The sequence below is a fragment of the Aptenodytes patagonicus genome, chromosome 3, assembly GCF_965638725.1.
Source record: "Aptenodytes patagonicus chromosome 3, bAptPat1.pri.cur, whole genome shotgun sequence".
NCBI classification, from domain to species: domain Eukaryota; kingdom Metazoa; phylum Chordata; class Aves; order Sphenisciformes; family Spheniscidae; genus Aptenodytes; species Aptenodytes patagonicus.
In genome coordinates, this window is record NC_134951.1 from 76538269 (window position 1) to 76554090 (window position 15822).

The following is a 15822-nucleotide window of genomic DNA, read 5'->3' on the forward strand; positions in this document are numbered from 1 at the left end:
CTCTAGAGACAAAGACATTTTCAGCAGTTAGTCAAGCATTTTCTAAAATTAAAAAAGTTAATTTATAATTGTTATTATTGTTTGCCATTCATGCTGACAATCACTTCTGTTAGCTGATTTTGATGCTTACTTAATGAGAAATGGAAGAAAATACGCTATCTTCTCTGAATTATGGAATATGTACATCATTTTACTAACCTCATTAATTAGGAACTGAAGCTGGATTACTGCAGCTCCACTGTCATGTTGGCAGTAGCATTCAACTCCTGGCCGACCAAAGCTGGAATTGGTACCATTAAGGAATATTTGTTGTATGTAACAGAGGAAAAAAACCAAACACCATAACCAACATTGTCACTTTCACTAATACTGCATTCAAACAGGTTAACATCCTGCTTCTAGCTAGTGCACTCAACATTTAACCACATAGACCTGAGTGATCACCAAAAAAATCATTTATAAACAACACAAAATAACACAAAAGTTGAGGCCCATCTTATTTATCCCCATGGAATACAAGAATTATGTATAACTGCTTAACTTAGTTATTTAGAGGGATTCTTCATAAATGAGAACATGAGAATGATGAAGCAGTTATTTTAGTAGCATTAAATATCAGGACTAGTATAAAAGGAAGTTAATCTAGATAAGCATCATAATCAAATGATCACATTTTTCAAGTGCGAAAGGAGCTTTCTCTCCTTTTTAAACACTACCTACAGATGAAAGAGCTGAATAATGCAAGGCATGTTAAAAAAATCTGCTGTGACAGAGATAAAAAGATCAGTAGCCAAAATACGGAGGAGTCAATGGGAAATTACGTATAATATAAATTCCAGGATGTCTGTATCAAGACTTCCTGGATTCACACCAACTCTGAGATAACAAAAGATTGTTCATTTTCCCTCCCACACATAAATCAGTCCTATACTTCCATAATGAATATCAGTTAGAAGCAGCAGCAACACAGATTCTTTCAATTCTCCATAGTTGATTCATTTATTAGTTGCAAAGATTCTGTATTTCAAATGTGGTTATCCCCTTTCTTCTGATATGAAATTAAGGCAATTCTCCAACCTCTAGGAGACATAGCAGAAATAACACAAGTCATGCTTGTATTTCATGCAAAACACATAATTTGCATGAATTATGCAAAGCGGTCAGTATTTCATCATTATAGTATACCCAGGGTTTCTGGAGTATAGTTTGACAAAGAGCTGAACACCTCTTATTTTAAAGAGGGACCTTAGTTTTTGGAAGAAAAGAAATAATTCCAAAGATGTATGCAAAACAGGGAATATAATGTACAATTTGTTCTCTCAGTATACACTAGAAATTAACAGAACAGTACAATTCTCACCCATTCTATGAGTTTTCCATTTTCTGTGAAATTGGTGATCAAAACCAAAGTGGATACAAATACTCTTAAAAATATATGCATTCACACTAGAGACAGTTGAAAGGCTTAAGAGACTATTAGGTTGCATGCAAATCAAAACTCAAACACATCTCCTGCTCAGCCTCTAAGTGGAAAGATAAAATGTAAGTAGAACTACAATAGGAACAAGACTGCTTCAACACACCGCAGTATTTTAACTTGTAAACTTCAATCACGTTCTTCTCCTAGACTAATGAATCTGCATAACATCCAGCTAAATGATGAGAGATATACTAGACAGATGCTGAATAATCCAGCAAACTTAATACCAGCTTTCTTCCCCAAACAGAATTAGTAATTTAATTTTGGTCTGGCATGGAAGGGCTTAAAGAGTCAGCTTGCCTCACCTGTTTTTTCCCTTGTATTTTAAATTCTTATCAATATGTTTCCTGTACAAAGAAGTAACCTGTATTCCACTGACAGTTTATAGCTCTTAAAAAAAAAGACAGACAGATCTTGAAACTTGGGGGGTGGATGGGTGGTGTCCCCATAAATGATACCTTCCTACACAAACTCAGAATACTTTTAATGCAAAATCATCGCTTTCGCATTAACTATGGACTGACTACACAAATTGCCAGATTGGAAAAGATATACCCACAAGGAATATCAGAAGTTTCAGAGCAGATTTGCTTCAGCTTTGCTCATGCTCCTGCATTCACTTGAATTAATAATTATTTGCAGAAATAGACAAAAAGCAATTTCTGAAAGTGAAATTCAGATGTTTGTGGGAACTGAATTTTAAAACTTGTTATTTATCTGCACTGACACAGGTAGTTTTCTAACAGGAGATTTCCCTAGCCCCTCCCCTGAACATCAGCTTCCAGCATAATTAAGTGTAACCCTTGTTCATTCACCCACCCACAGTTTATTTGGAATTGAGGCTTTACAGCTACCTTGCCTCAAAACAAGACAAGTATGACCCAGAAAAACAGAGAAGCCCATGGATTCCTCTAGTTACTCCAGCCTTCAAATTCTATCCCTCAAATGTTTTCTTTAAGCATTTCTGATACAAGTATTTCTGGAAGCACTGTTATAACTAGTCAGTAGAAATTTCAATATTAAGAGTACTCAAATGTTTCTTTAAACAAAAAATCCTTTTGCATTTTCCAGGACACCTGAACCAGTTCTCTCTAGAAATCAGTAAATATGCAGCACTGGGAGTAAGTTTACACAAGCTTTAAGAAGCAGCTTGCTCTGAATGTTTGACAAAGTAGTGGAAGCTTCATATGCAGATCTGAAAATAGAGTTTAGCCTCTTTTATAGTGCTTACAGTTATCAAAAAAATAAAAATAGTCCTTGCAGCTAGTCCCATTTACTTCCTTTACCTAAGGATTATGTCATCTTCACTTTTTCACCTAGTAGCTAAAATAATTCTTCTCAGCTCAAATTAATATCATCCTCCTAACCAGCATTAATCTTTTTTTAAAGCAATGCAAAGCCTCCCAGTTTTGCAGGGTATGCTGAGTTGAAAAAGCACGTCACTTAAATACTGACTGTAGAAGGATAATAATACATACCCGTTTCAGTACATGTTAAGCATTTCTCAACCACACAAAGCAGGCAGCATCGCAGGGAATGCAGTTTGTCCAAATCCTCTATACTTGCATATGTGTGCTTAAGGCAAGAGAGCTCACTGTACTAAGCAGTGATCATCTACTACATCGTAGTCCCCAAAACAGGCAAAAATTATAATGAATAATGACAAGATGGGCAAAGCATTTTAATTCTGTGGACAGGAAAAACTCTCTGCCAAAGACCTAGGGTAGCTCTAGAGGAAATAGTCTGCTCTGAGCAGTTTTCTAATCAAAGACCCATCCCTCCTCCTTCACTTCCAAGCATTTCTTTCTACTATTCCTGCTTCATCCCCTATTCCAAATGTTAACAAATTGGTTAAATTAATAGCTTCTCAGCTGTACCTTTGAATATTGCTTCTGTGTTCCCCACTGCCATTAGGAAATTAACCCTGGAAAACACTAGTATTTCATTGTCTTCACTGCATGTTTTTTGAAAAAGCAAGAGACAAGCTGTGGCTGAGAGAAGGAAGAGATAATGCACTCATGTCCTAACATCAGTGTTCATTTTCATAACTGCTACGAGTGCAGGTCATACATAAGAAAAGCACACAGTTTCATGTTAATTTAATATCACATGACACTGATTTTACTTTGATTTGTGAGAAAAGGCAACAGTTCCAAAAGATTTTTTTTCCAAACAAGCTTCAGACCTAAGCTTACACTTTTTTTCCCAGGCAAAATTAAGGCATTTCAGTTAGTCATATGTGAGTTCTCTCTACAAAATATTTTTAAAAAATTACTATTATCTACATAACTTATCTACATAGGAGCAACTTGGTGCACGTCTGCCCTTAGTGACATTTTGAAAGAGAAAATTGATTCCAGAATATTTATGACAGACTCAGAACAGTCCTTTTTTTTTTTCTAATTCTTTAATTTAAATTACTCTAAGTAGACTTAAGGAATATTGGGTTGTTCTTCACCTGTGGTGACCCCTCTGACATAGGAGACAGTTGCAAAAACTGTAGCTATCAATACAATTTCTAGCATAAGTCAGTTATGTATAGACACATTTATAATATAAATTACCTTCCAAACAATCACCACACAGATATATGCATCTTCATGCCATTACACTGCTATAAAAAGTTTTGATAGTACAGCACAACATATGGACCATGTTCCTATATCAGATTTGCCACTGTTATGATAGCTTGAGATTAAGACAAATCTGAAACTGTAGCAGCTTTTAAAATTCATTCCTAGATACATCTCAAAACTGTAGCTGTAACACCTCACAGTATTTAAACATTTGACAACTTTGATGCAAAAAATAGATCTCTGACTAGAGGAAAACTTACCAATGATCTGAATTACATACAAAACACTAAGGGCAGTAGATTACTCACGCTATTTTTATGTATACCAGTCTGTACCATATAGCTCTCCAGGACTGCATATTATACCTGCATGTTTTACTGTAGTCATTGCTATGGAACAGTTTTCCACTTTACTTAATCAGACCCTGAATTATTTTTATAGGCAGCAAAGCCACCACTTACTTTGCACACACTTTTGTATGTGCTTTGATTGTGGTCTCCAAGAATTATTGTAACAGAAAACACACACAATGATGGTGAGATTCCCAAATAGTATTTTAAGTACATAAACATTAAAAGTCTGTCTGGTATTACTCACCATTGCCAAGTCTGGATACAATCCAACAACAGATAAAAAACAAAGACTTAATTTACATCAAGTTACAGAGTACCATGAAGTCCTGGTGATACATCTAAGCAGGACTGAAGCAGTACAAGAGCAGCTTCACACAACTTTCCTACCTGTTTGTCCATCTTACCTGCACCTAATCAGTATTATTACTTGCACATACAAAAGCAAGCTCTCTCACAGAAACAATCTCATAAAGAACAATCTATCAAGACACACAGCTATTTAGCACGAGAGTTATTCAAAAAGTCAGAAAGTACTACAGTCAACACCGTCTACAAAACTAACTTTGACCTTTCACATCTATGTATTACCAAACAAGATAAAATAAAAATCCACAAAATACTTTTGGGAGAGTTTTAGACTTCATACCAATCCTGATACAGTATCATATCACTATTTTTCAACAACTTCAGGATTACAGAGTTTCCTTCTAAGGCTTTAGGCCTGCATAATAGCATCTTGCTGTGTTTTATCACTCAGCTAGGCAGGTCTTTATTCCTCCCCATGTCTCAGTATTTATGTCTGCAAAAGTATACAATAATACCTAACATTTCAGATCCACTTTCCTGTATGTAAATAACAGCACCAAGCAAAAACAAACTAGGGCTTTAAAGCTGAGATTAAAGTTTGTCAGGTGGAAATACTATCAAATTACTGGTAACAATTTACCAGTAATGGTAATTCTGGTGGAATTCCAGCCAGACCATTGTGATGCATTCTCCTTCTGCCAGCTAAGGAGAGTGAGAAGGCAAGAAAACTGACAGTAAGGAAACAGGATAAGGAAAAAGAAGACATCAGATACAGTCAGAAGACACTGGCTGCAACTTCCGTGCAAATATAGCACTAGATATCTAGATACAGTTTGACCTTGTTACTTGGACAGAAAAAAGTCAACATTACATATCATACTTGGAAACCAAATCAAGTGTCCCTAGAGACTAAAGAACTATAACTTCCAGGCAATAAAAAAATTTACATTCAGCTTCATTCTCTTAGTCATAAGGATGAAAACAATGCAAGGCACCTCAGATATGAAGAGGCTAGGATCTCAGTCCTGGAAGGTTACCAAGAGGTTTTTCCCAAAGGTCTTCCCTTCTCTTGGAGAAGGAGGGGGGGAAGACAAGAAGGTAAATTGGAAGAGATCATTTACATGCCAAAATACTGGAAAATGCATTATTTTTCTCATTTTCTAGGAATCTTAACATTATACAAAGTTTACAAATATTTTTGAGCATAATGGTATTGGCTATTCAGTGTTTTATTTTTTTCAGTAACAATGAAGGCTGAGAAGCTGCATTCAGATACTTTATGTTTGTCCAAAAAAGTATTTCAGATGCATTATTATGAAATTATTTAACACCATTTGAGTTTAGCAGTTTTTACATCCCCTGACACTCGTAAGAGTTCATGCTTTCCTAGGGAGGGGGGAGCATATCATCTGTCCTTTTTCTGTTGGGGGGAAGGGGGCAACAACAGGTATGGTATTTAAACAGTTGATGCTAGATCTTATTACAAATATCATATTAGCTTAACAGGTTACAGCAAACTACGACTGCTGTTTGCTACTGCAGCTTTAGAAATTCCAGTGAAGTGGTGACTACACAACTGCCTGGAAGCTGAATTTCTCAACTTCCAAACCAGCTACCAATAACATTAGTTCCTGCATAAATGCAGATCAATTTCCCTAAGTATTCACTTTGTTTATAAAACAATGCTCAGCTCCTTTAAACATCAGAAGCCAACTGATTTAATGCAAACTTAAAAAAATCTTAGATTGAAAGGGTGAAAAAGGAGCTCTGTTTTGAAAAAAATACCAAAGTGCATAGATCTCAGTTAAAGTTCATTAACTACTTTCTGTATACAGGAATTTGCAGCAATTTTAAAGCACTAAAGATTTTTTTTTGCTTAAATTAGTTTGAGTTACATATTTTAAAATTAAACAACTATTGAACTAGTTTGCACAGAAACTGATAGGGAATGGATAGTAAGCAGTTACTTATATCTGATCCATTTTCTAACAGGGATAATAGCTAGGAGTCAAAGTACATCTTAAACTTCAAAGTTGCTTACATAAATATGCACAAATACAGTATTTCCCAAACAGCTATGAAGATTGCCAGCAAATTTTCTGTAAAGGCTGTATTTGGTAGAATTTTCTTATAGCTGCCAGTGAGAGGCAATCGTTCATTAGAACAAGATGTAATTAAGTAGTACAAAAGCAAACAGGATTAAAAATCTGTGATTTGAAAAATCAAACAAGAAATAAAATTGTTTTTAATGATGTTTCTATATGCACAATTCACAGATAGCAAAGCATGCTGTTAAATGAAGAGGTAAATACATCAATTTAGACTAAACAACATAGTATTTTCAAAAAGCTAACAAGGCTACAGGCTTTCCTTGATTTTACTCACTGTTTTCTGATCCAGGTTCTACTACTACGAGGTTCTACTACTTTAGCCTAAAAGCTGTATTTCAGCACTAACAATGCAAAAAAGGTGACTAATCTGATACTTTTTTGGGTGAGGTGGAAGGCAAGGAGAATGGTAGAACACAAGGGGAAAGAGTAGGAAATGGCTACAAATACATCTGTGTAATGGTTCCTCTGACTACACAAGATGCAGTGGAATGGGTGGTAACTGCTAACTCACTCAAGTTTTTCCAAAGACTATATACAAAAGAATAAACCCAGGAAATAATTATATATTTTGAAAGATCTTCATCAAAATTCAGAGGCAAAGTCTTTGTATTCTGCTGCATGCTTCCAAGTCCTCCTCATCTGTCATCCATTTAAACCAGATTAATTTTAAGGTCAAATTTTAACACGTTGTTACAGATATCCTACCTCATACATCCTTTTGGTAGCACATACTATATCACAATATTAATAATTAACCAGGCTTTTCCTCTTATGTCCATAGATTCTTGGCCAAGACTAAAGGCAGGGCCATTCTGTGCTCCTAGAACTGAGGAATACTTGGAGTAAGAATGATGTCTCTTCCTAGTGCCCAAATATTTTGTACAGACATTGCCAACAGCAGCATTAACATCTAGTTCAGAACATTACATTTGTTAAGTGAATTTATATACCTATTTAGTTTAACTTATGAAAGCATAAAGAACCATAGCTATTATCTAATAAGAAGGACAACTGAACATTTTCAAAGAACACAGCCAATCAATTATTGTCCATCAACACTGATTTCTGACTGCAAAGCAATTCTTTGCTAGGTCCGGAAGTGTCTCTCATTCACACAGCATGATCTAAAATACTTCCCTTAACTCTTGCCTGCCAAACAAATCCTCTTCAGTTATTTTCAAGTCACTGACTACCAGATATTCATGACAGAAGATACTAACTGTAATCACTAGTCATTCCATCTCAACTTTGTTCAAATACAAGCCCACTCTTCAATCCCCTCCCTACCAGTTTGTAGTAGCTAGTCTAGTCTGCTGAGTCCCAGTTTCACTTGTATCTCATTAACCCTTTACATAATTTTGGGGTTATATAGAATAAGACACAGATACTATTACAACTTACATAAGCTACAATGTTTGGTTCCCCCCCCCCCCCGATCCTCTGCTGTCAGTCCATTAATATTTCTCTCCTTTTACAGAAATTGTTATTCTCACATCTTTCCTTTTGGCACCAATGCCTTGTTTCTCAAATTAACTATTAATCCCTTTTAACTCTTCTCTTATCCCAAACCAGGTTTTGCCCCATCCTTCACCTTTGCTATTCAATTTATCACTCTTCATACATCCGCTTTTACTCACTTGCTTTGAGAAAGAAGGCATAAAAAGCAGGTGACTAAAGCAGACAGAACTAAAAACATTATCAACAGAGTGCTGGTAGATCTGGATGAGGAAAAGGTCTTAAAGACCACCTTAAGTTAAAATTTAATTTGGTCATGTGTATGAATTTGTCCCCCAGATTTTGCTGTGGTCTGTCTCTCAGTACAGATATTAGCTCCTCCCTTCAACACTGAACTTGTGGATGAGGCTTAAGTCCACCCTTCTGCTTCTCACACCATTTTGCCTTGTCACAACGATGGAAAAAACTCCCTCTTCCAAACATCCTTTTGGAGAAAGTTTAGTTCATCACTAGGAGTTTTATCAATACAGTGATGCAGGTATAACATGTTTTTTGCTTATGCAGCCTTTTGAAGTATTTACCAGCAAAATCACTTGCTGAAGTGCTAAGAGGGTCACAGATTAGAAGTACCAACACTTCCATTACATAGACAAAAAGTAGAAACTTAGACCCCAAATCAAGGTGGTAGATACAAGTTTACCTCTCTTTCTATACCAACTTGACATGACAATCTATCCCCAGACTCATAATGGTAGTGGTCACAAGCTGGAAGATCTTCCAAATACCCAAAGTGATGTTCACAAGCAGTACTGCTGCTATTGCTTTTTAAATATTCCAGCTAGCAGTGCCTAAATCCCAGTTCAAACATAATGCAATAAATGGGTCTCAGGAGAGTTTCCCTGAAGTCTGCTCAAAGGCATAAGTAGAGAGACATCTTAAATCTTCTCCTTTCAAAATGACACTTTAAGTGAGCCTCAAACATATATGAGCCACCGATAACTATCCTCTCATTGCTATATTTTGCAACATAGTCTAAGAACAGCGTTTTTCATTTTATTTTAAGCCTCCTCAGGTTCCACTATAGCATAATTTAGTTTTGCAAATCACCAAAGGAACTGAGAAACTTACTATTTCACTACTATCAAAGTAGTAGTGACAATTTTGTAGAAGGTTTGCTCAAAGTTGCCACCACAAATGAAAGACTAAGGTACAATTCAAGTGATTCAGTAGATGGCACTCTTCCACCAAAATCAAAAGTGGAAACTATGTCTTCACATAAACAAGGGGTACCTTGGAGCTGGAATTCTCATTTTTAATAGGCAAAACCAGTTCCTACTCACTAGAGTGTTTCTTAAAAATTTTTTGTGCTTTTCATAGAACTTGTAAAAAATAGTTTATTACATGCCAAAATATTAAGAGGGATTACTATGTTTTGTTGAAATATCTGTAATTTCACTTAGCTATTTTGTCCAGACATTAGTGCTATTAGACATAACTCCATTTCACACCACAAAAATAGCTGCATATCAGTGTTGCATGAAGTGGTATTTTCGTGGCTTGTGTTTACCAGAAATCCAACTTGAGATGGACTATTAAAAGGTTGACATTGTCCCTAGAAGTTGCTTATACAACTGTAATTCATCTCCTCAAATAGATTATGGTCATTTATTTTTAAAAGTTTATGCGCAATCTCAACATCAGTAGTAAGCGTTTTGCATTATTTAGCTTAAATTTTATTTAAAAATAGTGTCAAAACCAGATAAACAGTCATTAGAAAAACCTAAATTAAGTTGCCAGATAAAAAACTGGCATTAAAACATGCAGATCTTCAATATTATTAAAGTGCGCATCATAGCATTAAAAATAACACTACCCATTCCATCTTAACCCTTCTTTTTAAAGTTGTTGCAGATGCCACCTTAGATCCTGTAGTTTGCTCTCAGTGTACTTGAGGACTGCAGATGGGTCCTTTCTTTGGCCACAAGAAATGCACAACTTGACAGTGCTAAAGAGTTCCCATAAGAGTATAAACACAGAGCTACTGTTTTGTACAGGCTGTGGATGTCAGAAACAAATAGCTTTTATTAGCACTGGGAAGGGGATAATTCAGACAGTGTTATGAGATTTCCAAGTACCCACAGCCCAGTTTAAGACTGCAAAAGGAGGGAAAACAGATCATCAACAGAAAAGCACAGTCCAAGGTAGCTCTCCTATGCATCTTTCCTGCAGTTTTTCTAGTAGACTCTTTAACTACTAGATGGAGGGAAGGTATTACCTTCCAAATCTAGCTTCAGTGAGATTGATTTTTTTTTTTGATACCTTAGAGAATCTGCTCATCTTTTAGCCTTGTGTACTTCCAGTTCCTGTCAGATTCCAAGTAATGCCTGATACTTCAGGCAGTGCTCATCTGCCCTGCTATTACAAGAATATTTGTTTTACTTGTTTGTCATCTGCTAGTAATTTCTCAGGCTGAAGAGCTATTTTGATCAACTTTGACAGAAGGGAAGAAGTCTTGCAGATAACTTTGCTGTAAGTTTTATGAAAATAGGAAGCTGAGAAGAGGGGAGAAACCCAGATTAGGCCCATATCCCATCAAAAGGAGAAAGGTGGCAGCATTACCTCAACATCCTAAAATAGAAGCTCTGTATAAAATGCTGCAATCACAGGAAACATTTCAAAAACTACAACACGCAGGTAATTATGCTACAAGATAGAGCCATATGATAGCAGGTTTCACAGATAAAGTGTCTGTTCCTTTCCTCTAGATAAAAGTATCCAAAATAATGAATATCCATGTATTACAACTCACTTCCTACAACTGAACCTGTTCCAGTTCCAAGGGAAGGGGAAACCCTATTCTCTTCATATGATGGCTTGAAGAAAGTGTTATAAATCACAGTTTTGAGCCCTTCAAAGATGCAGAGCTGTACCTGTTTATGCTGCTCAGCACTTCCAGGGTTCCTCCACAATCCTGTAGCTCAACTGAAATATCTAGCAATAATTCTGCAAGAATGAGATTGTCTTAAGAAAATACATGCACTGAAATTTAATAGTTTGACCTCTGATTTATTAGGAGCGAGGAAAGGGTCGGCGGGGGTAAAGAAAGCTGAGCATTTGTCTACACTTGCTGCATAGTCAAGGAAAGGCTGCAGAAACAGAGTAGAGGTTTTTCTTTCCACACAGTGTTATTGTCTCCTTCAGTATCACCCTGCTCCCCAAATGCCAAGAGAAGACATGCACATTTCCACTGTTCCACCCCCTTTTTTTAAAGGGTAAAAAGAAAGATGAAGAGCAAGTCCGCACAAAGATGTGCTTGAAGAGAAATACAGCCAGATTCCTCAAAAAATTACCACCTTCAAAATGACAGTTGTTAAAGTACAAAACTAAGGAAATTTGGACTTTTTTTTTTAAGCAGTTTGGTTCCCACTGGAATCCTCAGCAACTTATTTACACGAGAACCACTCAAGAGAGTGAAATGGCTGCTGCTTAGTTAAAAGATAAAAGTATTTAAAAACCTAGCAATCATACATCTTCCCAAAAAAGTAACTCTATCATCATCACTAGTCACAGTACTATCCCCGCAAATAAAATAAAATTAAAAAAACCCACATTAACCCCCCCCCCAAAGACTCACTGTTTGAGGTAGGCTATCAACACAGTCCAGAGCTTTACTGATGTTTTAATGTCAAAGCCTGAAGTTACAGATGTCAAATAGACAGGGTTTCCCACCTTCTCTGAGGAAATTTCTGGCTGTGGAAAACAGCACTTCAGAACTGCCGTAACAAAAATATCCAGGGGCTCAGACAAAAGAAAAATATTGTCTGGAACAGGACTCTCACAAAACTTGTGCTGGTTTTGGCTGGCATAGAGTTAATTTTCCTCACAGTAGCTAGTATGGGGCTGTGTTTTGGATTTGTGACCAAAACAGCATTGATAACACAGGGGTGTTTTTGTTACTGTGAGCAGCACTTACACAGAGCCAAGGCCTTTTCTGCTTCTCACCCCACCCCACCAGCGAGGAGGCTGGGGGTGCACAAGAAGCTGGGAGGGGACACAGCTGGGACAGCTGACCCCAGGGATATCCCATACCATGTGACGTCATGCTCAGCATATAACACTGGGGGAAAAAGAAGGAAGGGGGGGACGTTTGGAGTGATGGCGTTTGTCTTCCCATGTAACCATTAGGCATGATGGAGCCCTGCCTTCCTGGAGATGGCTGAACACCTGCCTGCCAACGGGAAGTAGTGAATGAATTCCTTGTTTTGCTTTGCTTGTGTGCGCGGCTTTTGCTTTACCTGTTAAACTGCCTTCATCTCAACCCACAAGTTTTCTCATTTTTACTCTTCCAATTCTCTCCCCATCCCACCAGGGGGGAGTGAGGGAGCAGCTGTGTGGTGCTTAGTTGCCAGCTGGGGTTAAACCACAACAATCCAACCTCAAGATAGTTTCTAAGCAGCAAATCCAGATCATTAAAATTCAGATCTGCTTTGAGTCTGGAGAACCTGCATTGATAGTGTAATTCACTGCTTAAAATGTTTTGATTAAAACATTTGTTTTAATGTTTTGACTGTCATAGCTTTTTCTACTCAGCAATAGAGAAAATTAAATTAATTAGTTTTGAAAGTTCACTTCTGTAACACCTTCCATCAAGAAATACAAGTGGAAACCAGCAACGTAATTCTCAGCCAGCTACTGCAACTCACTAGAAGCTGCAACATGTGCAAGTTTTACATATGCTCTGCATGGTGAGGAGTAAAACCACAGGCGGCTCAGATAAATGCTTACTACTCCAGCTCATAAATTGCTATCTGTCAGACTAAATCACCTGTGGTGTTCCTCTTAAACATTTACTAAAAAGAATAAAAGTAACAAAAACACAGGGGAAAACTATTGTTTCCAAGATTTGGCTAGAAAAGTTTGAACAGAATAAATACCATCTTTATAAGGTACCTTTCAAAGTTTATTTCTTCTTTCAAATGTTAGCGTATCAGAATGGCAATCTTAAACAGGAACAAATAATCGCATTGTGTATTTACAGTGCTCAGTAGCTCTGTGTGAATTAAAAAAAAAACCATTAAGAAAAGCATTAGACTTCCTGATGGTAAAGATTTCCACCAGAGCTAAATTCAAGTCACATATGTATTAAGAGAAAAAGCTAAGTGTATTTTCCCTTACAAAAAGAGAATCTTTACTGGCCAACTGCATGCAGATTCACTTTAATTCTTTGAAGCATTACAAGTCCGGAAGTGTTTTGCTTGCAAAGTATCCCAACTTCTTTTGCAACAAAGGACTATAAAAAAACCCAACTGAAAATGCTAGCACTGCAACCTTAAGTCTGATTACTACTCATTTTTTCCCCATGAATGCCCAGGTTCCCAACTTCAGCCTCCAGGAAAGGCTGAAAAGTAGGCTGTTTAATCAAGAATCACCTACAAATCCCCAGACACATTCTGAGTCTGCACAACTCTCTAAACTTGGCGAGTCTGCAGAGAACAGGTAGTCTTCAAATTCACTGTGCGGTAACAAGGCTGCAGTCAGGACAAAAACGTTTTGACAGAATCAAGCCTTATCCTTCCTCACAAGCCACATACATACACAAACTTAATCCTCTTGAAGCAGAGGAGGAAGAGGAAAGAGTTAAATCATTCGCCCCAGACCTGAGATGGCGTCTTCCAGGATGATACATTCTTGGAAACTATTCATGGACCAGAGCTACAATTAACTCTACCAGAAGCAGCACTGTACTGAAGCACACCTGAAAACTGTAAAATAGTATTTTTGAAGAATCATTTAGTGAGCAAATGAAAGTCATGTACAGACACTGGAAATTGCATATGTTTAAGGTAAAGACAGACTAACCAGGTTTCAAAAGACAAGCAGAGATTATTTCTATTAACCAATAGTTTCCAAAATAGCAACTATAAAAGGAACAATCTCTTCATATAATCTCCTCAAATACAAGTGAAAAAAGGAACTTTAACTAGTGGCCTGTTGTACAAACCCAGGATGAAGTCTGTTTCACTAAAAACCACCAGGATAGACTGATACATGCATTCCAGTCAAACATCAACAAAAATAGTATGCTGAACAGCATTTATTAGTAGTCCTTAAAAAAACCAACCAGAAGTAACATACCAAATAACAGCTGTGACCAGTACTGAGCTACTAAGACACTTTAGACTACTAAATATTTTTAAAAGTTCTTATTGGGAGCTGAAAATAATGTATTTATAATGATTCAGTATCACTCATACAGAATGCACTTACACTGATCAAAGATCCTCCATTAATACACTAAGACAACACTAACAAGTATCCCCAACTGAGTTTAATTTCATCAGAAGTGAACTCCCCCTAAATTAAGTACATTCGTATAATTTACAGTTATATGCTTTTAATGTACTATAGCAGACAATGAGAAGTTTCAGAATACAGAGGATTCTCTACTTTTGGAGGGGGTCGTAGAACAATCTATGTGGACAAAGTTTTCAAACTACGCTTCTAAGTATTTTACCTGTTTTGTAACTGAAATCTACTAATTTTAAGTGTGACACGAAATATAATTTCAGGAATATTTTGCAAGAACAGTCTCTTTGAATGAGCTTTCCTACAGAGGTATGATTATATTCCCAAAAATGCCAATCCATTACTCTGTAGATTAGAACAGTAAGCACTAGTAGCATCTTTGTCAAATTGGATACAACTACTGTAATAGCACAGTATGACATTTGAAGAATGGCACAAAGTAGTTTTTTCCCTTTAAAACTTACTCAAGGCCATTGTTTTCTGAACTTGCCCAGCACTGTTCTAATTGCAACAGTAACCTCCACTGCAGACAAAAAAGCAAAGGCAGAGAACATTATCAGATCACAGTGTGATTACCACACAAGTTTTCATGCCAGCTTCCTTGACGTTAAAACATACCACTACACCACACCAACACTCTTGGCGTTTTATGTTTTACCATACCATAGAAACTATTCAGGCATCTGATAAATTTTGCTTAAGCAGCAAAGATTATTTCCTTGCTAACAAACCACAGAAGCTGAGAAAATTTTAAGTTGTGTTTATAAAAATGATTACAATGTGAAATACCGAGTTGAAATGAAGACATTTGTGCAACCATACTGTTGAACAACTTCATAGTTAAGGAATTCTTTCCTCTGACAGGAGTCAGCCAGACTGAGAGCACGAGAGCCACCATACTGACTCAAGCCAGAGGTCCATGCAGCCCAGCACTGTCTCCTACAGCAGCAATCGACATTATATAAGGAGAGCACACAAGCCTGGCCACTTTTTGCAACCTATTCCCTTTCCACTCCCAAACCAAACACTCCTGGTGGATTAGGTATGTTAGAGGACAAATCCCAGTCTAGTCCCTCTAGCATTTGCTTATAGAGCCACTGTCTGTGAGTTTGTCCATTCCCCTCCCAAATGCACTGGTACAGCCTGCCGACACCATCTCCAACACCCACAAATTCTAGAGTTTCACTACTCATTATATTCAAACTAAAAATTGCTTTTTATCTCTTTTAAATCAG

At 36.9% G+C, this 15822-nt stretch overlaps 1 protein-coding gene across 5 annotated transcripts in view; it reads right to left on the bottom strand.

Annotated features, from left to right (window-relative positions):
- Positions 1-15822, bottom strand: part of STXBP5 (syntaxin binding protein 5) — a 115396-nt gene that overhangs the window by 85735 nt on the left and 13839 nt on the right. For all 5 annotated transcript variants that reach the window (XM_076333893.1, XM_076333895.1, XM_076333894.1 and 2 more), the window contains exon 3: positions 199-280. In XM_076333893.1, coding sequence (XP_076190008.1) covers positions 199-280 — 82 coding nt within the window. The remainder of the gene's footprint in view (positions 1-198; positions 281-15822) is intronic.